This window comes from Artemia sp. Qi Xiang Cuo, chromosome 13 (assembly GCF_049724085.1).
Source record: "Artemia sp. Qi Xiang Cuo chromosome 13, ASM4972408v1, whole genome shotgun sequence".
Lineage (NCBI taxonomy): Eukaryota > Metazoa > Arthropoda > Branchiopoda > Anostraca > Artemiidae > Artemia > Artemia sp. Qi Xiang Cuo.
Genome location: NC_142806.1, coordinates 62,995,244 through 63,022,879, shown reverse-complemented (window position 1 = coordinate 63,022,879; position 27,636 = coordinate 62,995,244). Strand labels below are relative to the sequence as shown.

At 35.5% G+C, this 27,636-nt stretch overlaps 1 protein-coding gene across 1 annotated transcript in view; it reads right to left on the bottom strand.

Moving 5' to 3' along the window:
* The window catches only part of LOC148945532 (uncharacterized), a 257,374-nt gene that overhangs the window by 115,164 nt on the left and 114,574 nt on the right, over window positions 1–27,636 (bottom strand). Inside the window, exons 10-11 of the mRNA XM_089099073.1 lie at window positions 21,864–21,988; window positions 10,608–10,797 (exon numbers count right to left, since the gene is read on the bottom strand). Of these exons, the coding sequence (XP_088955199.1) occupies window positions 10,608–10,797; window positions 21,864–21,988 (315 nt within the window). The remainder of the gene's footprint in view (window positions 1–10,607; window positions 10,798–21,863; window positions 21,989–27,636) is intronic.

The following is a 27,636-nucleotide window of genomic DNA, read 5'->3' as shown; positions in this document are numbered from 1 at the left end:
TCTTCTGGTGTGCTGGATGGTAATTAGAATCCATGATGGATAATGATTCAAATAATGCACTGAAAAGATGTATGGAAAATCAGTTCCTAATATAGGATTATATTGAAATTCCTGTTGGACGTGATGGTTTTATGCCTAATCAGTTAAAAACTCTAAGGCAAAGTACGTTTGTCAGGCCATCAAAGAATGGTTGCAGTTCAGATAAAGATTAACGAGAGCTTCGTTTTTGCACATTGAATTGCCACGTTACGACTGTTTATTTGGATATTTTACAGTTGATTGAGGATTCGCATTGTGAAATTGATATTATTGGAATTTGTGAAACGTTCTTAAGCAAGGATCAGTCTCTCTCGTCTTATTTGTTTCCATGTTACCAGATAGAAGTAATGTCTGGGGCTACAATGAATTGTGGTGGCCTTGGGTTTTTTCGTAAGTATACATTTGATTTTTAAGCTAAGGAATGATTTAATAATTTGGATTGAAGGTAAGATCGAAAATTTTTTATTGTAATTTGTTAATAAATAATAAGAAGCTGTTAATTGCTGTGATATATAGGCCGCCTAGTGCTCGCTTGGAGAAGTTTTCTGATGGTTTTTAGGAACTGATGAGGGGAGTGTCAGCTACAGGCTTAGACTTTATTTGTATGGGAGATTTTAATTTTAACCTTATAGATTTTAGAGCAGATAATTTAGATTTTTTAATTTTATGATTTCATATGATCTTTACCCTTTGTAAGTTTACCCACAAGGATTTCTAATCATTCCGCTATATTAATTGATAATATCTTTGTGAGTTTAAAGCACCTTAATCATAGTTACGCTGATGTTATAATTTACCCTGGTTCGGATCATTTACCGATTTTTGAAAAGATTACTTGAGTAAAGAAAACAGCATACACAATAAAAAAAATCAAGTGTGACAGCTGAAAAAGAGAATTTTGTAAAGTTTGCAGAGGAGTTGAGCTGTTTTAGTGGAAAGCCAGTTCTTAAAATCGAAGGTGATGCGTCACAGGCTTATTGAATCTTCATGCAGTCAGAGCAGTTATAATTTACCTTCTACTCTGTTTGGTTCATATCATAAACGTCTCACTACAAACTGGAACATCCCCGGACGCCTTAAAAGAAGCAAAAGTAATCCCACTGTATAATAGAGGTGTGAAGTCGAACATAAAGAACTGGAGACCTATTTCAATCCTACCATTATACTCTAAGATAATAGAGAAGATTGTGCACCGCAGTTTGTACTATTTTTTGACAAAAAAGGACTTCTTTCCGAAACACAAACTGAATTCAGGAAGAATCATTCGACGTCCCATGCTGTGCAGTACCTGTTGGATTTAGTGAATACTCATCTTTATAAGGGTGAACATGCTCTTACAGTATTTGTGGGTTTTGAAAAGGCATTTGATAAAGTAGATTTTAATATTTATTATGTAGATTAGAATGTTTGGGCGTCAGAGATATACATCTGAAGCGGTTTGAAAGTTTTTTAACTGGAAAGTCTGTTAAATTTATATTAAATGATGATATTTCTGGTCAGTATTTTATTTTCCACGGGGCTCTGTTCTAGGCCCACTGCTTTATCTTATTTATGTTGATACGACGAGATTCTATCTGCAGGGTGCTTGCCTTACTTCGTTTGAAGATGATATTGCTCTTTCTTTTTTTAGTCATTGTGTTGAATCTCTAATAGAAAAGGCTAATAGTGTAATGGCTCAACTTTATATATTCACTAGTCTTAGCCTTTTATCAGTAAAAATGAGTAAAACAAATTTTATGGTGTATAGTAGATTGGGAACACCGATTGATCTTGGTGGAAAATGTTATTAAGTGCAATTGAATCAGGTAAATTTTGTGCGATACCTTGGTTTTTATGTGGATTGTAATTTATCTTGGAAACGCCACAGCAATCTAGTTGCTAGTAAAGTGACTAGAGGAGTTGGAATCATTCGTCAGTTGAAAAATTTTCTTCCAAATAAAATTTACTTATTTTATATCATGCAACAGTTAGTCCTTATATTTATATGGTTGTGTTTTATGGCCAAGTAATTTCTACTCTAATTATAAACGTATCCAAATTTTACAAAATAAAGTGATTAGAATAATTGGAGAACATGTAAAAGTTTTTAATGATACAGTAACGTGCTATAGAAATTTAAGAGTGATGAATGTTGAACAGCTCAGGGACTATCAGGCTGTAATGTTTGTATGTCAGTGGCGGAATGATATATTCCCAGATATATTTTCTCAGTTTTTATAAGAGTAATAGTTGCTTACATGAGTATACTACTAGAACTGTGGATAACCTTGTAATTGAGCATAGGCAGAGTACACGGGCAGGATTTACGATTCGCTATTTGGGACCGAGTGTTTGGAATGTGCTTCCGGCAAGTGTTAAGGCGGATGAACATCTACAGCAATTTAAGAATACATTAAAGAGATATTTATTGGGAGGGGAGGATGAGGAACCATAGTTTCTGTAGTCTTTGTTTATTTTAATTTATTTTAATATATATATATATATATATATATATATATATATATATATATATATATATATATATATATATATATATATATATATATATATATATATATATATATATATATATATATATATATATATATATATATATATATATATATATCTCTTTTTGACGATAGAGATTGATTTTTGATATTTATTTTACTTGTTGTTATTATGTGTGAATACATGTGTATGAGTATATATATATATATATATATATATATATATATATATATATATATATATATATATATATATATATATATATATATATATATATATATATATATATATATATATATATATATATATATATATATATATATATATATATATATATATATATATATATACTGAGTTATTTAGATGAAATTATTGATATTGGTTGTTGTAGTCGTTCGTCCTTAGAGCTTTGTTTCTTCTTGAATGGCCACTTGTAAAATGATCACATTGTGTTGTTTTTTTTTTGTTTAAAAAAGTTTCATCCAAGTAAAATCAAATTCTTTACAAATTCTATGAACATAAATCATCATGCAACATGTTCCTTCAACAAAATCAGTATCGTGAGGAGAATAAAAAATCAAAATACGAGTTTAATGAGGAGAAAACAGCATGCAATGAGTTTCACGAGCAGGACGATTTTCACAATGAGAAAAAAAATAAATGTACATTATTATAAAGAGAGAAATCAACCTGTAACATTTTTCATGAGAAGAAAATCAATGTACGAGTTTCACGTAAAAAAAATCAACGTGTAACAAGTTCCGCGGACTAAAATCGCCAAGTAATAAGTTCATTGAACGAGATCAGATTCAAGATAAGAAAAATCATTGTACAAGTTTTGCGAAGACAGAGAGAGAAAAGAACAAGTTTCACGACTAGAAATCAGCCCTTAGCATGTTCTACGAAACAGAATCTTCATACAACAAGTTTCATAAACAAAACCAGTTTCGTGAGGAGAAAAAATCAATGTACAATTTTCACGATGAGAAAAATTAATATGCAAGAACTTTAAAGAGCAGTAATAGGCATGCAATGAGTTCCATGAACGCAATCTGTTTCACGAGGATAAAAGTGTAGAGGTTTGCTAAAAGAAGAAAAAAACAACATGTAACTAAGTTCACGAACAAAATCAGCATACAAGTTCCATGAAGAAGAAAAAATAAATCAGCACGCATCAAGTTCCATGAAGAAAAATCCAACCTGATGAGGAAAAAAATCAATGTACATGTTTCACGAGGAAAAAAAAATCAACATGTAACAAGTTTCAGGACCAAAAATCCGCACTCGATAAGTTCTACGATCACAAATAATCAAGAAACAAGTTCCATGATCAAGACGAGTTTCACAAAGAGAAAAAATCAATGTACATTTTCACAAAGAGAAGAATAAACATGTAACAAGTTTCATGGACAAGATCTGTATGCAATACGTTCCGTCAAAATATAAAATCATCACGTATCAAGTTCCATGACGAAAATCAGTTTCACGAGGGAAAAATTCATGTACAACTTTCACGAAGAGAAAAAACAACATGTAACTAGTTTCACGAACAAGAATTGGCACTCAACTAGTTTCACGAGCATAAATGATCACGCAATATTTTCCATGAACGAAATCAGTTTTGTGAGGAGAAAAAAAATCAATGTATAGCTTTCACGAAGAGAAAAATTGATATGTAACATGTTTCATGAATAAAAATCAGCATCCAAAAAGTTCCAAAAAGTTCAGCATCCAAAAAGCATCCAACATAAATAATCACGTAAAATTCTCCATGAACAAAATCAATTTCGTAAGGAAAAAAAATCAATGTAAGAGTTTCATGAATTGAAAAATCAACATGTAACAAGTTTCACGAGAAGAAAAATCAACAAGTGACTATTTTCATGAACAGAAAATTAATATGCAACAAGTTAAATGAACAAAAATAGGGACGCAACGATTTCCTTGAACAAAATCATTATCACAAGGGGAAAAATCATGGTACTAGTTTCGCGAAGAAAAAAAACATGCAACTAGTTTTATGAAGAAAAAATCAGCATGCAGCAGGTTTCAGCAACAATTACTAAGGCTCCAACTTCAGAGCCCTCTTTAAAAGTTATTTTAACTAGATTTGTAATTTATAACAGATTTCGACTCTAACTATAGACATTTTCAATATGCCGACTCCAATTCCAACTCCATTCAGTAAAAATTACTAAAACTCAAACCCCAGAGCCTTGTTTTAAGGGTTCTCTTAATTAGATTTGTAATTTATAACCGATTTCGACTCTAGCTCCAGACATTTTCAATGTGACGATCCCAACTCAGACTCCATTCAGCAAGAAATTACAAAAACTCCAACTTCAGAGCCCTTTTTCAAAGGTTCTTTTAACGAGATTTATAATTTACAACCGATTTTGACTCTAAGTCAAGATATTTTCAATATGCCAACTTCAACTCCATTAAGCAAGAATTACTAAGACGCCAACATAAGAGCTCTGTTTTAAAGTTTCTTTTAACTAGAATTGCAATTTATAACCGATTTTAAGTATAACTTCAAACATTTTCAATATACAGACTCCAACTTCATTAAGCAAAAAATTACTAAAACTCGAACTCCAGATCCCTGTTATAAAGGTTCAATAGCTAGATTTGTAATTTATAACCGATTTCGAGTCTAACTCTAGACATTTTCAATATGCCGTGTTGAACTCCGACTCCATTCAGCAAAAAATTACTAAGATTCCAAGTCCAGAGCTCTGTTTCAAAAGTTTATTTAACTAGATTTGAATTTTATAACCGATTTCGACTCTAACTCCAGACATTTTCAATATGCTGACTCCAATTGCGACTTCATTCAGCAAAAATTACTAAAACTCCGACTTCAGAGTCCTGTTTTAAAGGTTCTTTGTATTTTAGAACCGATTTCGACCGATCATGATATTTTGTTGTTTTATTGTGTATTATATATTTATGTGAGTTAATTTTCCGGTACACGGCTTCACATTCTGCTTATTATAGATTATGCTTGTTGTTTTCGTTTTTTTGTATTTTTTTCTTCTATTTTTTTAATTAATTTTTTGTTAGTAGCACACCCTCGCAAGCGACGCTTTAGGTGTGCTACTGATTTATTTTGTCTCTGTTTTTTTAATAAACTGCTATTACTACTGCCACTACTTTAACTAGATTTGTAATTTATAACCGATTTTGACTCTTGCTTCGGACATTTTCAATATGCCAACTCCGACTCCATTCAGCAAAAATTACTAAAACCTCAACTTCAGAGTCCTGTTTTAAAGGTTCCCTTAACTAGATTTGTAATTTATAACCGATTTCGTCTCTAACTCCAGGTATTTTCAATATGACGACTTTACTAGCAACTCCATTCAGCAAAAATCCTAAAACTCCAACTTCAGAGTGCTGTATTAAAGGTTCTTTTAATTAGATTTGTTATTTATAACCGATTTCAAATCTAACTCCAGACATTTTCAATATGCCGTCTCCAAATCCAACTCCTTTCAGCAAAAAAATTAGTAAAGCTCCAATTTCAGAGCCCCGTTTTAAAGGTTCTTTTAAAAAGATTTGTAATTTACAACCGATTTCAAGTCTAACTCCAGGCATTTTCAATATGCTGAGTCCAGCTCCGATTCCAAGACTCCAATTCCGGAGCCCTGTTTTTAAGGTTATTTTAACTAGATTTGTAATTTATTACCGATTTAGAGTAAAAGTCTAGACATTTTCAATATGCCGACTGCAACTCAGATTCCATTCAGCAAAAAAATTACTGAAACTCCAACTTCAGAGCCCGTTTTAAAGGTTTTTTTTAACTAGATTTTGTAATTTATAACCGATTCCAAGATTACTCCAGGCATTTTCAATATATCGAGTAAACTCCGACCCCATTCAGCAAAAAAATTCGTAAAACTCTATCTCCTGTTTTAAAGGTTTTTTTTAACTAGATTTGTAATTAAACACAAATTTAGAGTCCAACTCCAGACATTTTCAATATGCCGACTTCAACTCCAAGTTCATTCAGCAAAAAATTACTAAAACTTTGAATTCAGAGCCCTGTTGTAAAGGTTCTTTTAGCTAGATTTTGTAATTTATAACTGATTTCAACTCTAACTCCAGGCATTTTCAACATGCCGACTCCAGTTCCAACACCATTTAGCAAAGAATTACCAAAACTCCAACTTCAGAGACCTTTTCTTAAAGTTCCTTTTAACTAGATTTGTATTTTAAAACCGATTTTGACTCTAACTCCAGATATTTTCAATATGCCGACTCCCACTTCGACTCCATTCAGCAAAAAATTAATAATACTTTCTCTTTCAGCCAGTTACAGTTAAGTTTTGCAAAGCGGGGAGGAGGGGAAATTTTATCAAAACACACACAAAAAATAAAAATAAATTAAAGATCCTTATTAATTCGTGCAATACGAGTGAAAATGAAAAATGTACTCTCTCTTTTGGCTAGTTATGGCTAAATTTTGTAAAGCGGGGCTATTTCTTTAAGAAAAAAAAACAAAATAGAAAAATATATTAAATGTTCCTTTATTACCCAGGTAATATGACTAAAAATGAAGAATTTATGCATTCTTTTAGCTACTTAAGGCTAAATTTTGCAATAATGGACCATTTAACTAAGAAAGAAATAACATCAACCCCACCCCCCTGGAATGACCTGCTAGGACCAATATCTTTCTTTTAGTTTACACATGTTTTTTGTCAATATTTTATCCTGTGTCAGGTTTTTTCACGTTTACCATCTGCAGAGTTTTGTCTCAAAAATGCTGTATTTTCATAATTTCTCTAATTACACATTTGCCTTGCAAGCACTTACTTAAAGAAATTATAAGTATATATAGTTGATAAATATTATAAGTTATATAACATTTCACACACGATTGCGTCATATTACACATGGTCATTTGAAAACAGGGGTGCGTTTTCCATGGCGTCACGGGAATCCGGGGGGGTGTGTCTCCTCAAAATACAAACTTTGTCGTAACACCTGGTCATGGAAACAGGGCATGTGCTTAAAACAGGGATGCGCTTGAAGCTACGAATAAGAATAACTTAAAAATCTTGCCACCTGTACGGTTAAAATCTTGCTACCTGTGCGTTTAAAATCTAGGTACCTGCGTGCTTAAAAACAGAGAGGACCCACTACTACAGTTGTTTTTTCAAAATCAATTTTAATGATTATTTCCATTTGGCAGTATTTTTTAAGAAAGTGATTCTTGGTTTTCACTTGCTTATGGGGTTGCGAGGAAGGTTTTACAAGATGGACAGATGTAAGGCTTCAGTTAAAGTTTTTAGTTATGGATATAATAATGGTACCCTTTTTATGCTTCTAAGCATCTTAATTCGAGAAGAGGCGCCAAGAATTGCCCTTTTCGGTACCATATGTCTCATATGAGTTGGAATTTATATATATATATATATATATATATATATATATATATATATATATATATATATATATATATATATATATATATATATATATATATATATATATATATATATATATATATATATATATATATATATATATATATATATATATATATATATATATATATATATATATATATATATATATATATATATATATATATATATATATATTTTTATATATATATATATATATATATATATATATATATATATATATATATATATATATATATATATATATATATATATATATATATATATATATATATATATATATTCAGTGCTTACCATGCAAAGAGGGGATTTTCCTTCTTGTTAAAGGCAGGGTACTGTAATTATCCTCTTATAGGATTTCTTAAGATGGCAATTCTTAGGTTGTACTTTTCATTTCCTGGCATGGTTTTCAAGAGGCTTCAGGCTCCTCTGTGAAATTCCCGAATTTTTTTTTGCCTTGAACTTCTAATATTAAGTATAACCAAAAAATACTCACCATACCTGAATCGGCTTTAAATTTTTATTTTCTTTCGCTAGAATTTTTTTTTTAAGTTTTTTGGACTTAGGGTTACTATGGATCGTAGTTCACTAGTTTAGAACAATTGCTGAAACCATGATTCCATTGAACAATTACAATTTCAGCTCTCCATTGAGGAGGTGCCACTTTGTTTCATTATTGTATTGTATTGAATTGAGTGAGAAAAATTCATTCATTTAAAAATTCAAAATTTCATATTTTATGCATTTTACGCACTTTATGCATTATGCATAAATTTTCATATTTTTAACTTTAGTATTTGAGCTCTTTGCAGTGCAATGGAAAAAATATGCGCGTACAAAAACATACATGATTTTTTGTACGGGGTGTACAAAAATTGTAGAAACATCTGCTTTTTTTGTTTTTTTCTGTTTTGCAGAAACATCTATACATTAGAATGTGGCTCAAGCAGAATTTTCAACAATAGGAAAAGATTTTGAAAATATTTCTTATTTTCCTGTTTTGACAGGCATGTAACAGTTACCCTACTACAGTTTCCTTTGTAAATCTCTGATTGTATTTTAAATGACATTTAATTGAAATATTTTCTATCCGCTGTTTCCTGTATTTAGTATAATGATTAAGTGAAGTATGTCTTTGATTTCATAGGGTTATTTGTAAAATCAAGTCCAATTAAAAAAAAAAAGATCACGACAAAAGTGCTGAAGTACAACTCATAGCAATTGGAGATATCAATTATTATTGTATTAATACCACAACCAACCATAGAAACAAAAGTGGAGTAAGGCAAAAAAAGTGCATATTTGTCCAAAACCACAACGCAACAGAGTGAAGATTGAAAAAGCCAAAAATTCATTCTTATCCAGAAGGTCAGTGCATCGAAAAGAGAGAGAGAGAGAGAGAGAGAGAGAGAGAGAGAGAGAGAGAGAGAGAGAGAGAGAGAGAGAGAGAGAGAGAGAGAGAGAGAGTAGAGATAGAGGAGGGAGAAAAATAATCAGATGAATAACCATATAATGAGCAGAAAACATTTTGTGAAAAAGTTTGTTGGTACCTTTTAATTGTATTTGTATAATTTGTCGTAATAGTTAAATATAAGTAAAACCTTGATTTTAAGTTTGGTTCTGAAAAATTTGGGCTCACACTTGTGCTCACAAATAAAAAATTATCATCACATAAATAAAATTTCTATAGAAATTTTTCATCACAAAAAATAAAAATTTGGCAAGTTTTTTCAAGAAATATTATCAAAAAATAGTCTTGGGAGTATATTTGACTGGACACGAGTCAACAGTAAACTCTGTGACAAGTATGGCTCAATCCCAGTTTCCAAGGCTATGAAAAGAGAAAGGTTAAGACAGCTACGCCATGTCTTAGGGATGAAGGATGGCAGACTGCCCAAGATTGTGAAATATACCCCCCTCCCCCCTGTTGGCCCAAGCGTATATAAGGAAGGGATAGCACGGGGTCTTAAGGTAGGACTTCAGAGAAATTGGGGGGGGGGGCTAAAGGGTTAAAATTTGTATAAATCTAGGTGGAGGAGGAGTTGGCACAATTGTGATAGCCCTAAGCAGCTTGGTGCTGTAGTTAGTCGTTCTTAGTAGCAGAAGTAGTAGTAGCAGTAGTAGTAATGGGCGGTAGTAGTAGAAGTAAATTATAAATTAGCAAAAAGTGTTCTAACTAGTCTCCCGTTTTAACGCAGTCCCCCTCCCATGTTCCCTATTCTGTCCTTCTTTTTCGATATGTTGAAATCTACGATTTATCGTTAGTTCGCTTTTGCTACTTTGAATATCTTAAAATTTTTACTTGGTTTTCCGATTGGTTTCAGTTACTCTGAATTAGTTTTGAGAGTTAGAATTAAGGAGCCGTTGAAATTAGCTAGGATTAAGAGGGATAACTTTTATCACAAGTCTGAAAATTTTATCTTTATGCATAACCTATTCCCTTTTTTCCAGGATTTAAATAATGTTTGATTTTGTGTTGTTGTGTTTCTTATGTATTTTATTCAGTTATGCTATTAGGTCCATTTAACATTAACGCGTTGTTTCATTTCTTGAAGTATTTCATTTGTCTTTTGTAATTTCATTTTTGTATTTTATATACTCCTCAATTTTGAGGGACATAAATTAATAAAGGTAGTTACTTACAATGAGTAAATTTGACGCATCGTAAACAACAACACAGTTGAGAAGTCCGTCCAAAATTAGTTTCGTACCAAACCAAAATGCCAGGGCATATGCACCATATAAAACAAGCATAGATATGCCAAGACTGATTCCAGTAAGCTGTCCACGTTTTATGCCTGCTTCTTGGGCTGACACTAAGCTCTTCTGATATCTATAAACAATGGAGAAATCAATGAAAGAGGGACAGGTAATTATGTAAATCTAAAACGTTGAAGAATCAAGAGCCGGTGATTCAGGTAGGAAAAATAGGTGATTAAGCTAGATTCCAGCTGTCCATGTTTTATGCATGCTTCTTAGGCTGACACTAGGCTCTTCTGATATCTATGAACAATGGAGAAATCCATGAAAGAGGGACAGGTAATTATGTAAATCTAAAACGTTGAAGAATCAAGAGCTGGTGATTCGGATAGGAAAAATAGGTGATTCAGACAGATTCCAGCTGTCCACGTTTTATGCCTGCGTTTTGAGCTGACACTAAGCTCTTCTGTTATCAGAGGCAACGCTCTAGCGTTGCCTATAGTAAAGGCGATACGGCTCCAATATTTTATTATAATTTTTTTTTAGAGGCACTTCATATGGAAGGGGTCGTCCTATAAACTTCAAAGGGGGTTCATTCGATTGCAAATCCAGAGTTCTAGCGCTCTTTTTAATAGTCGAAAGTGATTGGAGGGCAACTAGTCCCCCCCCCCCCAACGCCCATCATTCCCCCAAACACATCCAATCAAAATTTTGAGATAGGTATTTTGTTCAGTGTAGTTGATTTACAGATAGAAAATACATTTTTGAGGAGGACACTCCCCCAAAACCCTCAGGGCAAGGGTTTTAAGTTATGCCCTGGGGGCATATAAGGTTTTTATAGAAGGCGTTGTCGTAGAAACAGGCTCATTCGATTGGAAATTCAAAGGGCCAGTGCCCTTTTTAATAGTCGAAAGTGATTGGAGGGCAACTAGCCCCCCCCCCCATGCCCAATATTTCCCCACACACATCCAATCAAAATTTTGAGATAGCCATTTTGTTCAGCGTTGTTGATTTTCAGATAGAAAATATGTTTTTGAGAAGGACACTACCCCACAACTCTCAGGGCAAGGGTTTAAGTTATTACCTTGGGGCATGAAAGGTTTTTTATAGAAGGCGTTGTCTTTGAAACTTCAAAAAGGCGCATTCGATTGGAAATTCATTCAATTGGAAATTCGATTGGATAGGCATTTTGTTCAGCGTAGTAGATTTCCGGATAAAGAATATGTTTTTGAGGGGGACACTCCCCCAATACCCTCAGGGCAAGGGTTTTAAGTTATGTCCTGGGGGCATATAAGGTTGGAAATATATTGGCATATAAGGAAGGCGTTGTCGTAGAAACTTCAAAAAGGCTAATTCGATTGGAAATTCAAAGGGCTAGTGCCTTTTTAATAGTCGAAAGTGATTTGAGGGCAACTAGCCTCCCCCCTCTCCCATCATTCCCCCAAACACATCCAATCAAAATTTTGAGATAGCTATTTTGTTCAGCGTAGTTGATTTCAATATATAAAATATTTTTTTGATGTGGATACACCCCAACAACCCTCAGTGCAAGGTTTTTAAGTTATGTCCTGGGCCATATAAGGTTTTTATATAAGGCGTTGTCATAGAAACATCAAAAAAGGCTCAATCGATTGGAAATTCAAAGGGATAGTGCCCTTTTTAGTAGTCGAAAGTGATTGGAGGGTAACTAGCCCCCCTTCCCCTCGCCCATCATTCCCCCAAACACATCCAATCAAAATTTTTAGATAGCCATTTTGTTCAGCGTAGTTGATTTCCAGATAGAGAATATGTTTTTGAGGAGGACACTCCCCCGATACCATCAGGGCAAGGGTTTTTAGTTATGCCCTGGGGGCATATAAGGTTTGTATAGAAGGCGTTGTCATAGAAACTTCAAAAAGGCTAATTCGATTGGAAATTCAAAGGGCTAGTGCCTTTTTAATAGTCGAAAGTGATTGGAGGGCAACTAGCCCCCCCCCCATGCCCAATATTTCCCAAAACAGATCAAATAAAAATTTTGAGATAGCCATTTTGTTTAGCATAGTTGATATCCACATAGAAAATATATTTTTGAGGAGGGTACTCCCCCCCAACCCTCGGGGCAATGGTTTTAAGTTATACCCTGTGGGCATATAAGGTTTTTATATAAGGCGTTGTTGTAGAAACTTCAAAAAGGCCCATTCGATTGGAAACTCATTCGATTGGATAGGCATTTTGTTCAGCGTAGTAGATTTCCGGATAAAGAATATGTTTTTGAGGGGGACACTCCCCCAATACCCTCAGGGCAAGGGTTTTAAGTTATGCCCTGGGGGCATATAAGGTTTTATAGAAGGCGTTGTCGTAGAAACTTCAAATAGCTAATTCGATTGGAAATTCAAAGGGCTAGTGCCTTTTTAATAGTCGAAAGTGATTGGAGGGCAACTAGCCTCCCTCCTACCCACTCCCATCATTCCCCCAAACACATCCCAGCAAAAGTTTGAGATAGCTATTTTGTTGAGCGTAATTGATTTCCAGATATAAAATATGTTTTTGAGGAGGATACACCCCCACAACCCTCAGGGCAAGGGTTTTAAGTTATGCCCTGGGGGCATATAAGGTTTTTATAGAAGGCGTTGTCCTAGAAACATCAAAAAAGGCTCAATCGATTGGAAATTCAAAGGGATAGTGCCCTTTTTAGAAGTCGAAAGTGATTGGAGGGTAAATAGCCCCCCGTCCCCTCACCCATCATTCCCCCAAACACATCCAATCAAAATTTTTAGATAGCCATTTTGTTCAGCGTAGTTGATTTCCAGTTAGATAATATGTTTTTGAGGAGGACACTCCCCCGATACTATCAGGGCAAGGGTTTTGAGTTATGCCCTGGGGGCATATAAGGTTTGTATAGAAGGCGTTGTCATAGAAACTTCAAAAAGGCTAATTCGATTGGAAATTCAAAGGGCTAGTGCCTTTTTAATAGTCGAAAGTGATTGGAGGGCAACTAGCCCCCCACACCCATCATTCCCCCAAACACATCCAATAAAAATTTTAAGATAGCCTTTTTGTTTACCGTCGTAGATATCCAGATAGAAAATATGTTTTGAGGAGGACACTCCCCAACAACCCTCAGGGTAAAGGCTTTAAGTTATGCCCTGGGGGCATATAAGATTTTTATAGAAGGCGTTGTCGTACAAACTTCACAAAAGGCTCATTCGATTCGAAATTCAAAGGGCTAGTGCCCTTTTTAATAGTCAAAAGGGATTGGAAGGCAACTAGTCCCCCCACGCCCATCATTCCCCCACAAACATCCAATCAAAATTTTAAGATAATCATTTTGTTCAGTGTTGTTGATTTCCAGATAGAAAAAACGTTTCTGAGGAGGACACTCCCCCGCAACCCTCAAGGCAAGGGTTTTAAGTTATACCCTTGGGGCATATAAGGTTTTTATATAGGGCAATTTCGTAGAAACTTTAAAAAGGCTCATTCAATTGGAAATTCTAAGGGCTAGTGCCCTGTTTAATAGTTGAAAGTGATTTGAGGGCAACTAATCCCCCTCTCATGTCCACCTTTTCCCCAAACTCATCCAATCAAAATTTTGAGACAGCCGTTTTATTAAACGTAGTTTTAAACTCTGGAAATTAGGTCTTTGAGGGTGACAACTCCCCCACAGCCCTCAGGGCAAGGGTTTTAAGTTTTGCCCTGGGGGCATATAAGGTTTTGTATAGACAACGTTGGCGTAGAAACTTCAGAAGGGGCTCATTCGATTGGAAATTTAAATGGCTAGTTCAATTTTTAATAGTCGATTCTAAATTGATTCTATGGCAACTGACGCTCAACATTTCCCCAAACACATCCAATCAAAATTTTGGTATAGCTATTTTGTTCAACTTAGTTGAAAGTTCTGCAAATTATATGTTTGAGCAGGACACTCCCCTACAGTCTTCAGGGGCAAGGGTTATAAGTTATGCCCTGGTGGCATATATGGTTCTTATGGAAGGAATGTTCGTATAAACTTCAGAGAGGGCTCATTTCATTGGAAATTGAAAGTTCTAGTTTTCATATAACGAAAACTCAGGGGTCAACACAGCCCCCAGGGCCCGAGGGCAGGTGTGGTAAGTTTTGCCCTAGGGGAATATATGGTTCTTATTGAAGAGATGCTCGTAAAAAATTCAGAGATGGGTCATTTGATTGAAAATTTAAAGTTCTAGTTAAGTTTTTTCGAGTCAAAAGAGATTGGAGGGCAACTAGCCCCCCCCCCCATGGCCATTTTGCCCCTAATGCATCCAATAAACATTTTGAGATAGGAATTAAGTTAAAAATTTCTCAAAGGTCAGATAACAAAACTCAGGTGTCGTCAAAACCCCCCAGGGCCTGGGGGCAGGCGCTGTAAGTTATGCCCTGGGGCATATATTATTCATATGAAAGGGATGCTCGTATAAACTTCAGAGATGGCTCATTTTATTGGATATTGAAAGTTCGAGCTCACTTTTTAACATTCAAAAGAGATCCGAGGGCAGCTATCTCCCAACCCACCTGATGAAAGTTTTGATATATACATCTTGTTAAAATAATTCAAAGGTCGGATAAGAAAAAATCTGGTGTCAATAGAACCCCCCCCCCCCCTCCAGAACACAGGGAAAGGCGTTCTAAATTATGCCCTAAGGGCATATATGGTTCTTATGAAAGGGATACTCGTATAAACTTCATAGAGGGCTCATTTGATTGGAAATTGAAAGTTTTAGTTTACTTTTTAAGAGTCAAGAGAGTTAAATTAGCCCCCCCACGCTCTATTTTCCCCAAACCCGTCCCCTACAAAGTTTTAGATTGCCAGTGTTTTGAAAATTGTTCAAAAATTAGATAACGAAAACACCCCCCAGAGCCCGGGGGATAGGCGTTGTAAGTGTTGTCCTGGGGGCGTTTATGGTTCTTATGAAAGGGATGCTCGTATAAAATTCAGAGGGGGGTCATTTGATTGGAAATTGAAAGTTCTAGTTCAATTTTTAACAGTCAAAAGATATCTGAGGGGAACTAGCCCCCCCCCCCCACACCCTTTTTCCCCAACCCCATCTGATAAAATTTTTATAATAGCCATTTCTTTAAAATAGTTCAAAGGTCAGATAAGAAAAATTCCTGTGTCGACGGAACCCGACAGGGCCCGGAGGCAGGTGTTATGAGTAATGCTCTAGGGGCACATATAGTTCTTATGGAAGGGATGCTCGTATAAACTTTGGAGAGGGATCATTTAATTTGAAATTGAAAGTTCTTGCTCATTTTTTAAGAGTCAAAAGAGATCGGAGGGCAACTAGCCCCCCCCCCTCCTCCACGCCGTAAATGCAGCAGATAAAAATTTTGGGATAGACATTGTGTTGGAAATAGTTTAAAGTTCTTATAACAAAATACTCAGGTATCGACACAGCCCCCAAGGGCCCGAGGGTAGGCGTTGTAAGTTATGCCCTGGGGGCATATATGGTTGTTATGGAAGGGATATCGTATAAAATTCCTAGAGGGCTCATTTGATTGATAATTGGAAGTTTTAATTTACTTTTTAAGAGTCAGAAGTGATTGGAAGGCAGCCAGCCTCCCCCCACGCTCCATTTATTTTTCCCCACAGGCACTTCACATAGAAGGGGTCGTCGTATGAACTTCAAAGGGTGCTCATTCGATTGTCAATCGAGAGTGCTAGTGCCCTTTTTAAGAGTCAAAAGTGATCAGAGGATAACTGGCCCCCCAAGCCCTTTTTCCCCAAATACATCTGATAGAAAATTTCAGGTAGCCATTTTGTTAGAAATAGCTGAAAGATCATATAACAAAAATACCTCTACGTATGGTCCTTTCGTTAAAAATAGTTTAAAGATCCAGTAAGAAACACTCCTTTGTCAACAACAACATCCCCCCCAGGGCCGGGGAAGGCGTTGTAAGTATCGCTCTGGGGCTATATATAGTTCTTATGGAAGGTATGCTCGTATAAACTTCAGAGAGGGTTCATTTGAATGGAAATTAAAAGTTGTAGCTCATTTTCTCAGAGTGAAAAAGATCAGAGGGCAACAAGCCCCTCCCGTCCTCAACGCATTTGGGCATATCGGATGGATAAACCCATCTGATAAAAATTTCAGGTGACCATTTAGTTAAAAATAGTTCAACTATCAGAAATTAAAACTCCAGGGTTGACACAGCCCCCCAGGGCCCAGGGACATGTGTTGTAAGTTATACTCTGGGGATATATATGGTTCTTATAGAAGGGATACTCGTATAAACTTCAGAGAGGGCTCATTTGATTGAAAATAGAATGTTCTAGTTCATTTTTAATAAGTCAAAAGAGACCGAAGCTTGACCTAGTCCCCTCCCACGCCCTTTTTCCCCAAACCCATCCGATAAAAATTCTGAGATAGCAATTTTGTTAAAAATAGTTCAAACATCAGATAATAAAAACTCCAAGGTTGACATAAACCCATTTTTCACTTCGATATTGTTACTTTGATACCAGTTTTGATACTTTGATGAATATTTGAATTTTTTTTAAAGTTTGATTTTGAAATAAGGAATTTTTAAAAACTTGAAATTTTTTGCAATCAAAAACGAACAAAAACTAATTAAAAAAAAAACTTTCCGAAAAATAAGTTTTTCAAAGAAAAGTAAAGGCCATTTTAAACTTAAGCTCAGCAGATACAAATACCTTTTAAAATTCAAACTCAAAACGACCAAAAATTACTATTAAAGGGTAATTGAAACCCAAAACGAACTGAAATTAAATAAGCAATCAAAGCAAAAACATACAACAAGTAATAATATAAATGAACAAATAGATCTTAAAGCAAGTAATGCTTAGATTGAATATGAAAATAAAGCTTAAAACGAAAAAAAAAAATATTTTCCTATTGAAGTATAAATGAAACTTAAAACGAACAGAAATTAAGTAAACAATCAATGCAAACAAAAATATAGTAGATATTAATGTAAATTAATAATATAAATCTTAAAACGAGAAACTTAAATTGAATATGCAAATCAAGTTTGAAACGAACAAAAATCACCACAAACAAGAGTTTGGATATGACCTCCTTCTCTCACTGTAAAAGTCTAAAACCTACTGCGTCATTGGCACTTTACTGAAAACTATAATCGTCTTGAACAGTCGTGGGGAGTATAAAAAACATCAAATTAAATATTTGATGAATAATGATATTAGTTGTTGAAAGATCCTTCCGTTCAAGAATTTATTTCACTATAATTCTATTTTTATTTATAATGCTGTAAGAACTGGAAAAGAAAATATTTGTAATATAATCCGTTTTCAATTAAGTGCCAATGACGCAGTAGGCTTTTGGTTTTTATTTACAGTTAGGAAAGGAGGCAGTATCCAAACACTTGTTTGTAGGGAAACTATATTCGTATTTAACAACTTTAAAAAGAGCTAAATCTTTTATGTATAATGATATTAGTTGCTGAAAGCTCATCAGTTTAAAATTTTACTATAATTTTAATGTTTATTTCCAATATTAAGTATAAAAGAAAACATTTGTCATAAAATTGGTTTTCAGTAAAGCACCAATGACGCAGTAGGTTTTAGAGTTTTACAGTGAGAGAAGGAGGTCATACCCAAATTCTTTTTTGTGGTGATTTTTGTTCGTTTCAAGCTTGATTTGCATATTCATTTTAAGTTTCATTCGTTTTAAGATTTATTTATTAATTTAAATTAATATCTATTGTATGTTTGTTTGCATTGATTGTTTATTTAATCAATGTTCGTTTTAAGTTTCATTTATACTTCAATAGGAATTTTTTTTCATTTTAAGGACTTGTACAAGAATTATCTGAGTGATAAATCGTATGAAAACAAAAAAAAAGTAAAGAAAGTGGAGAAAGCATTAAAATATGAACTAAGGAGGTGTGAAGTGGAGGCCATGGATAAAATTGCCGAGGATCTGGTAGATGCAGCTAGACGACATAATAGTAAAATATTGTACTGGCACGTTAACAAATTGAGAGGAAGTAGTCAATCCGGACTTATCCCAGTTAAAGATCGGAATGGGGTCTCAACTAGCGATAAGGAAAAACTACAGAGAGGTGGGCCGAACATTTTGAGAACTTGCTTAACCGAGATAGAGTTGCAGGAAAAAATATAGAGGAAAATGAAAACGTTTGTGATACCTTGTATTTGAAGGAAGATTTGTTTTACGAGGAAGAATTAGCAACAGTACTAAAACGATTGAAAATAATAAGGCTCAAGGTACTGATAGTGTGGTAAATGAGTTTATTAAATATGATGGCTCTGAGGTTAGATATAAATTACTAAAGATTATGAACATGGTTTTTGAAAAAGGGGAAGTACCTAACGATTTTAGGAAAACCTTAATTAAACCACTGTATAAGAAAGGTGATAAGAGTGAGTGTGGTAATTATCGAGGCATTAGTCTGGTCTCTCTAGGTAGTAAATTACTTAGTAATATGATACTTTTTAGACTGAGAGATGCCGCAGACAAAGTTTTAAGAGAAGAACAGTGCAGTTTCAGAAAAGGTATAGGATATGTCGACCAACTTATCAATCTTAGGCTAATAATTGAGAAATGCCTGAGTTGTTAAATACCTTTGGTCCTCAGTTTTATAGATTACGAGCAAGCGTTCGATTATGTTGATAGAAGGGCTTTAGTAAAGGTTTTATCCTTGTGTGGTATACCAGACAAATACATTAAAGTGATTAGTGCTATGTACGAGAATAACACTGCTGCGGTCAAGGTAGGAAATGAGGTTAGCAGCTGGTTTTGTATTAAATCATGAGTTAAGCAGGGTTTTGTTCTATCCCCCTTTGTATGAGTTATTTTGATGGACTTTGTTTTAAGGAGCACAGGAAAGGCAATGGGAGACCACGGAATCAAATAGGGAGGAAAAAGTCTCCTGGACTTGGATTATGCTGATGATTTCAGTATCCTAGATGAAAGTGTGAGCAAAATGAATGAGGTTTTAGAGGTTTTGCGAGTTCAGGGTGCTAGAATTGGTTTGAAAATTAATGTTAGGAAGACTAAGTCACTAAGGCTAGGAATAAGTGAGGATGAAAAGGTGATGTTGGGCAATGAAAAGATTGATCAGGTGGACAGGTTCACTTACCTTGGTACTATTATTAGTAAAGATGGTGGGAGCAGTGAAGATGTTAAAAATAGAATAGCCAAGGCTCAGGGTGTTTTTTCACAGTTAAAAAAGTCTGGAAGAATAGGAAGAAAAGTCTGCAAACCAAGATTAGAATATTAGAAGCTACAGTGATGACAGTGGTCAAATATGGCTGTGAAGCATGGACGCTCCGAAAAGCGGATGAAGATTTGCTAGATGTTTTCCAGAGAAATTGCGTAAGGATTGTTCTGGGTACCCGGCTGACTGACCGTATTTCAAATAATAGGCTATACGAAAAATGTGGTTCGATACCGCTCTCTAGGGCTATAATGAAAGAAAGGTTTAGGTGGTTAGGGCACGTTGTGCGGATGAAGGATGACGGATTGCCGAAGGTTGTTCTTTTCGGCCAACCATCAAGGGCTAAACATAAAGCAGGTCGTCCCCGTCTGGGGATGGGAGGACGTCATAAAGAAAGATTTAAAGGAAATGGGAACTTCGTGGGCGGGTGTAAAAAGGGAGACTTTGAATAGATTGGGGTGGCGGAGGAGCGTGCGTAGCTGTGTTGGCCTCAGGCGGCTTGGTGCTGCGGTGAGTTGTTAGTAGTAGTAGTAGCAGTAGTATTTGATATTCATATCCAATGTAAGCATTACTCGCTTTAAGATCTATTTATTCATTTATATTATTATTTGTTGTGTGTTTTTGCTATGATTGCTTACTTAATTTCTGTTCGTTTTGGGTTTCATTTACTCTTTAATAGTAATTTCTGGTCGTTTTTAGTTTGAATTTTAAAAGGTATGTGTATCTGCTGAGCTTAAGTTTAAAATGGTCTTTAATTTGCTTTGAAAAACTTATTTTTCGGAAAGTTTTTTTTAATTAATCTATAATCAATGAAGAAAGCAATGAAAGAAGGACAGGTAATTTTGTAATCTAAAACGTTGAAGAATCAAGAGCCGGTGATTCAGATAGGAAAAATAGGTTACTTGCAAAGCTAGAGGAGAAATATGGCTCCCCGTGTATGTGAGCTATAGCTTACTGTCTTGCTAAATTTACAAGTTTTAATCTTCAAGTTTTTCCATTGCAGCAAGGTTGAGAGAGTTCCACATTTTTGTATATAGAACCTTGAAACCTCTGCAGTATATTCGGAATTTGATGGTTATTTGGTGACCTGACGACTTGGCTGTATCCCCCTTCTTTGGAAAAATTGATAGGATTTTTTCAGGCTCATAGTTTTTGATGGGTAATATTACACTTCACACAAATGCATTGAGTTTTTCTAACCAGCTCAGACATCTTTTCTACATTATGTTGACCCCTAGCCCACGCCTTCCTTTCCTTAGATTTGTTTCAAAACATTGGGACCCCCCCCCCCCCCCATTTGAGAAACGTATATATTTGACGCAAAGAGCTTTCTCTGAAGTTCAGTACCCCAGTAGCAGTGAAAAAAGAAAACAAAAGAGGACACATTAGTGCCAACTATGCAAAATGTGCTTTTCATCGCTCTTCAAGCCAGGGGACCTTTAAGGTTCCTGAATATGGCTTTCGTTCATTTTTGTTTAGGGGTGGTGGAGGGGAGGGTACAAAACAGCTTTGCAAAATTCATCAAAATTAGTTTAACATTTTTACCATTTTTTTGTGAGTTGGCCCAATTCTTTTGAGAAAGGGAAGGTTCAAACCCTGAGCCCCCCTCCCCCTGAACATGTCCTATTGTTTCAGACTGAAATTTCCTTCAATTTACTTTCAAACTAGCATTTTACTATTAAAACTAATTTAGATCATAGTAACAATTCCCGAATTAGCTAGAAATGGCAATATTTTCTCACTTGTCGGTCTTTTTTACTAGTTTTTTTTTTTTGGTTATTATAGGCAGTGGATCATCCTTTACTAGAGTATTGGCACTTTTGCAACCCTGATATATATATATATATATATATATATATATATATATATATATATATATATATATATATATATATATATATATATATATATATATATATATATATATATATATATATATATATATATATATATATATATATATATATATATATATATATATATATATATATATATATATATATATATATATATATATATATATATATATATATCAATCAGTATTACCTTTCAACCTCCTTTTCGGCTCCACCAAAGGCGACAACAGTCCGAATAGCACTAATTACTTCTTCTGCAATTCCCCCAGCTTTTGAGTAGGCTTGCGATTCTTTTTCTGCTAAATTAGATGTTACCTGGAAAAGACAAAAAGGTGTTGAGCATGGACGTTTTGGCTTTATATCACAAATCTTTTGTGCAAAAATTTTTATTCACAAATACAAATAAACATAAAAACTGGAAAAATTATATTTTAAGCTAAATGATGTAGTAGTGTTTCTAAATCCTTTCCTTCTTCTTCATTTCTTTAAGCCAATATATACCCCCTCGTCAAATTCTTTAAAGATTATTCAATCACAGAGTTTAAATCTAACCCATTTTCCTTTTCATACGAGACATTGGGAATATTCTTTTAAACCCTATCTAGGATAAACCAATTATCCTAGAGATTAAATCCAAAGTCATTCTTATCATAGGCAGCGCAATCGCGCTGCCTAAGTAAAGAACGATGTTGGCACAATGTATTATTTATTCATTTTTTCTTTGGACCAGGGCATTTCATATCGAAGGAGTTGTCGTAGGAACGTCGGAAAGGTCTCATTCGATTGGAAATTCGAGTAGCTTGGCCCTTTTTAATAGTCGGAAGGGGTCGGAAGGCAACTAACACCCCTTCCACAGCCTCCATTTCCCCAAACACATCCAATCAAAATTTTGAGATAGCCATCTTGTTCAGTGTAGTTGATTTCCACATTGAAATTATGTTTTCTAAGAGGACACTCCCCAACATCCCCCAGGGCAAGAGTTGTAAGTTATGCCCTGGGGGCATATAAAGTTTTTATAGAAACCGTGGTCTTAGAAACTTCAAAAAAGGCTCATTCAACTGGAAATTGAAATGGGTAGTTGCCTTTTTAATAGTCGAAAATGATTGGAGGGCAACTAACCCTTTCTTACGCCCACCTTTTCCCCAAACACATACAATCAAAATTTTGAGATAGCCATTTTGTTCAACCTAGTGGAAAGTTCTGGAAAATAGGTCTTTGAGAATGTCAACCCCCTTCCCCCCAGCCCTCAGGGCAAGGGTTGTAAGTTATGCCAAGGGAGCATATAAGGTTTTATAGAAAGCGTTGTCGTAGAAACTTCAAAAAGGGCTCATTTGATTGGAAATTAAAATGGCTAGTGCCCTTTTTAATAGTCAAAAGTGATTAGAAGGCAACTAACACCCCTTCCGTGCCCCCTATTATCATTTATCCAAACACATCCAATCAAAATTTTGAGACACAAATTTTGATCAAAGTAGTTGAAAGGTCTGGAAATTATATCTTTGAGGATAACACTCCCCCACAGCACTCAAGGTAAGGGTTGTAAGTTATGCCCTAAAGGCATATAAGGTTTTTACTGAAGGCTTTGCCGTAGAAACTTGAAAAAGGGCTCATTCGATTGGAAATTCAAAGGGCTAGTGCCCTTTTTAATAGTCGAAAGTAATTTGAGAGGAACTAACCCCCTCTGACGCCCAGCTTTACCCCAAACAAATCTAATCAAAATTTTTAGATAACCATTTTGTTCAACGTAGTTAAAAATTCAGAATTAGGTCTTTAAGGATGACCATCCCCCCACAGCCCTCAAGGCAAGGGTTGTAATTAAGCCCTGGGGGCATATAATGTTTTTTTTATAGAAAACGTTGTCGTAGAAACTTCAAAAAAGAATCATTCCATTGGAAATTGAAACGGCTAGTGCCCTTTTTAATAGTCGAAAGTGATCTAATAGTCGTGAGGCCCCCCTCTCACGCCCACCATTTCCCGAAACATATCCAATCAAAATTTTGAGATAGCCTTTTTCTTCAATGTAGTTGAAAGGTCCGGAAATTATGTTTTTGAGGATGACAACCCCCTCACAGCCCTCAGATCAAGGGTTGTAAGTTATGCCCTGTGGCATATAAGGTTTCTATAGAAAGCGTTGTCGTAGAAATTTCAAAAAGGGCTCATTTGATTGGAAATTGAAAGGGTTTTTGCCTTTTTTAATGGTCGGAAGTGATTGGAGGGCTAATACCCCCCCTCTCACGCCCACCATTTCCCCAAACACATCCAATGAACATTTTTTTATATCAATTTTCTTCAACATAGTTAAATTTTCTGGAAATTAGGTCGTTGAGGGTGAACACCCTCCCCCCCCCCCAGCCCTCAGGGCAAGGGTTGTAAGTTATACCCTGGAGGTATATAAGGTTTTTATTGAACGCGCTGTCGTAGAAACTTCAAAAGGGCACATTCGATTGGAAATTGAAAGGGCGAGTGCCTTTTTTAATAGTTGAATGTGATTGGAGAGCAACAAACGCCCCTGTCACGTCTACCATTTCCCCAAACACATCCAATCAAAATTTGAGATAGCTATTTTGTTTAACGTAGTTGAAAGTTCTGGAAACTAGGTCTTTGAGGATGACAACCCCCTCAGAGCCCTCAGGGCAAGGGTTGTAATTTATGCCTTGGGGGCATATAAGGTGTTTATAGAAAGTGTTGTCGTAGAAACTCAAAAAGGGTTCATCGATTGCAAATTGAAAGGGCTAGTGCCCTTTTTAATAGTCCGAAGTGATTGGAGGTCAACTAGTCCCCCTCCCATACCCACCCTCCTATTTGCCCATTATGTTTAAAAACTAGATGTTGCCTTAATATTAAATCAAAATGCACTGTGTTAATGCTAATTCCCAATAAGGCATCTCAGCAGTATCCCAAGAGCGACTGAGGGTATTATGTTCCAACTTTTGGGGCTAATTCTGCTCTTAAAATTAACCAAATCAAAATAGCATAATTGTATCCAAGCTATCAAAGAAAGTAAACAGATTTTTTTTTCGAATGGTATCAAATTTTCTATTTCAGGTCAACTAGAGGTGGTATGAAACTAAATTAAACACTACTATTTGTGTTCAGATTTTTAAAAGGGTGTATGTTGTTAAAAAATTGCTGAAAATTTTTCTCCAGCATACAATTAGCAGGCCAAACTATAAAGTCTAAAAAACGAAAAGATTTAAAGTATTATTTTCTTTTTCCCTGAAAAGACTATGTCAATATAAAACGAACAGAAATTCATGAAAAAAACCTTTTTCGACAGAATAAGTTTATCAAAGAAAAGTAAAAGAACTCCATTAAACAAAAAATGAGCAAAAATAAAATAATATAATCTACCAATCATGAAACTACCACAAATCAGCATCGATAAATAAATGAAACCAGAAACGAACAGAAATTACAATAAATAACCGAGTCAAACTCATCACGAGAGAAATTAACATGAGTAGGGCTCAAAATCCCTTTGCCTTCCCAAGGCCAGAACATAATTTGCACTTTACTGCTATATTGGGAAAAACGTTCAAGTGATTGAAACATAAAGCCTTTTTTCAGAATTTCTTCACTAGGTGTTAGTTTGATATGAGTGTACTCTATGTAGGTGGCTTGCCTGATAGCCCTATCACACGATGATTGATTAAAAAAAAACAATTTGAACTATTCCAGAAGCATTCATGGCATGAACGTTTACAAGCAATGATCTACTCTTAGGCAGTATCAGAGGCAACGCTGTAGCGTTGCATATAGTAAAGGCCATACGGCTCCAATGTTTTATTATTTATTATTATTGTTTTTCCCCAGAGGCACTTCATATGGAAGGGGTCGTCGTAGAAACTTCAAAGTGGGTTCATTCGATTGGAAATCGAGGGTTCTAGTGCTCTTTTTAATAGTCAAAAATGATTGGAGGGCAACTACCCCCCCACGCCCATCATTCCCCAAAACACATCCAATCAAAATTTTGAGATAGCCATTTTGTTCAGCGTAGTTGATTTCCAGATAGAAAATATATTTTTGAGGAGGATACTCCCCCACAACCCTCAGGGCAAGGGTTTTAAGCTATGCCCTGGGGGCATATAAGGTTTTTATAGAAGGCGTGGTCGTAGAAACTTCAAAACAGGCTCATTCGATTGGAAATTCAAAGGGCTAGTGCCCTTTTTATTATTCGAAAGTGATTGGAGTGTAACTAGCCCCCCTCCCTCTCCCCACGCCCATCATTTCCCCAAACACATCCAATCAAAATTTTGAGATATACATTTTGTTCAGAGTAGTTGATTTACAGATATAAAATATTTTTTTGATGAGGATACTTACCCACAAACATCAAGGCACGGTTTTTAAGTTATAACCTGGGGGCATATAAGGTTTTTACAGGAGGCGTTGTCGTACAAACTTCAAAAAAGGCTCATTCGATTTGAAATTAAAGGGCTAGTGCCCTTTTTAATAGTCGAAAATGATTGGAGGGCAACTGCCCCCCTACGCCCATCATTCCCCCAAACACATCCAATCAAAATTTTGAGATTGCCATTTTGTTCAGCGTAGTTGATTTCCAAATAAAAAATATATTTTTGAGTAGGATACTCCCCCAAAACCCTCAGGGCAAGGGTTTTAAGTTATACCCTGGGGCATATAAGGTTTTTATAGAAGGCGTTGTCGCAGAAACTTCAAAACATACTCATTCGATTCGAAATTAAAGGGCTAGTGCCCTTTTTAATAGTCGAAAGTGACTAGAGTGTAACTAGCCCCTTCCCCCCCCACGCCCCTCATTTCCCCAAATACATCCAATCAAAATTTTCAGATACCCATTTTGTTCAGTGTAGTTGATTTCCAGATAGGAAATATATTTTTGAGGAGGAAAGTCCCCCACAACCCTCAGGGCAAGGGTTTTAAGTTATGCCCCCTGGGGCATATAAGGGTTTTATAGAAGGCGTTGTCGTAGAAACTTCAAAACAGGCTCATTCGATTGGAAATTCAAAGGGATAGTGCCCTTTTTAATATTTGAAAATGATTGGAGGGCAACTATCCCCCCCCCCCCGCCACGCCCATCATTTCCCCAAACACATCCAATCAGAATTTTGAGATAGACATTTTGTTCAGCGTAGTTGATTTACAAGTAGAAAATATCTTTTTGAGGAGGACACTCCGCCAAAACCCTTGGGGCAAGGGTTTTAAGTTATGCCCTGGGGGCATATAAGGTTTTTACAGGAGGCGTTGTCGTACAAACTTCAAAAAAGGCTCATTCGATTGGAAATTAAAGGGCTAGTGCCCTTCTTAATATTCGAAAGTAATTGGAGTGCAACTAGCCCCCCCCCCCCCCCACGCCCATCATTCCCCCAAACACATCCAATCAAAATTTTGATATAGCCATTTGGTTCGGCGTAGTTGATTTCCAGATAGAAAATATGTTTTTTAGGAGGACACTCCCCCATAACCCTCAGGACAAGGGTTTTAAGCTATGCCCTGGGGGTATATAAGGTTTTTATAGAAGGCTTGGTCGTAGAAACTTAAAAAAGGCTCATTCGATTGGAAATTCAAAGGGATAGTGCCCTTCTTAATAGTCTTAAGTGATTGGAGGGAACCTAGGGCGCGCCCCCGCCCATCATTCCCCCAAACACATCCAATCAAAATTTTGAGATAGCCATTTTCTTCAGCGTAGTTCATTTTCAGATAGAAAACATGGTTTTGAGGAGGACAATCCCCCACAACCCTCAGGGCAAGGGTTTTAAGTTATGCCCTGGGGGCATATAAGGTTTTTATAGAAGGCGTTGTCATAAAAACTTCAAAAAAGGCTCATTCGATTGGAAATTCAAAGGGATAGTGCCCTTTTTAATAGTTAAAAGTGATTGAAGGGTAACTAGCCCCCCTCTACGGCCAGCATTCCCCCAAACATAGCCAATCTCAATTTGAGTCAGCCATTTTTGTTCAGTGTAGCTGATTTCAATGTTTAAATAATA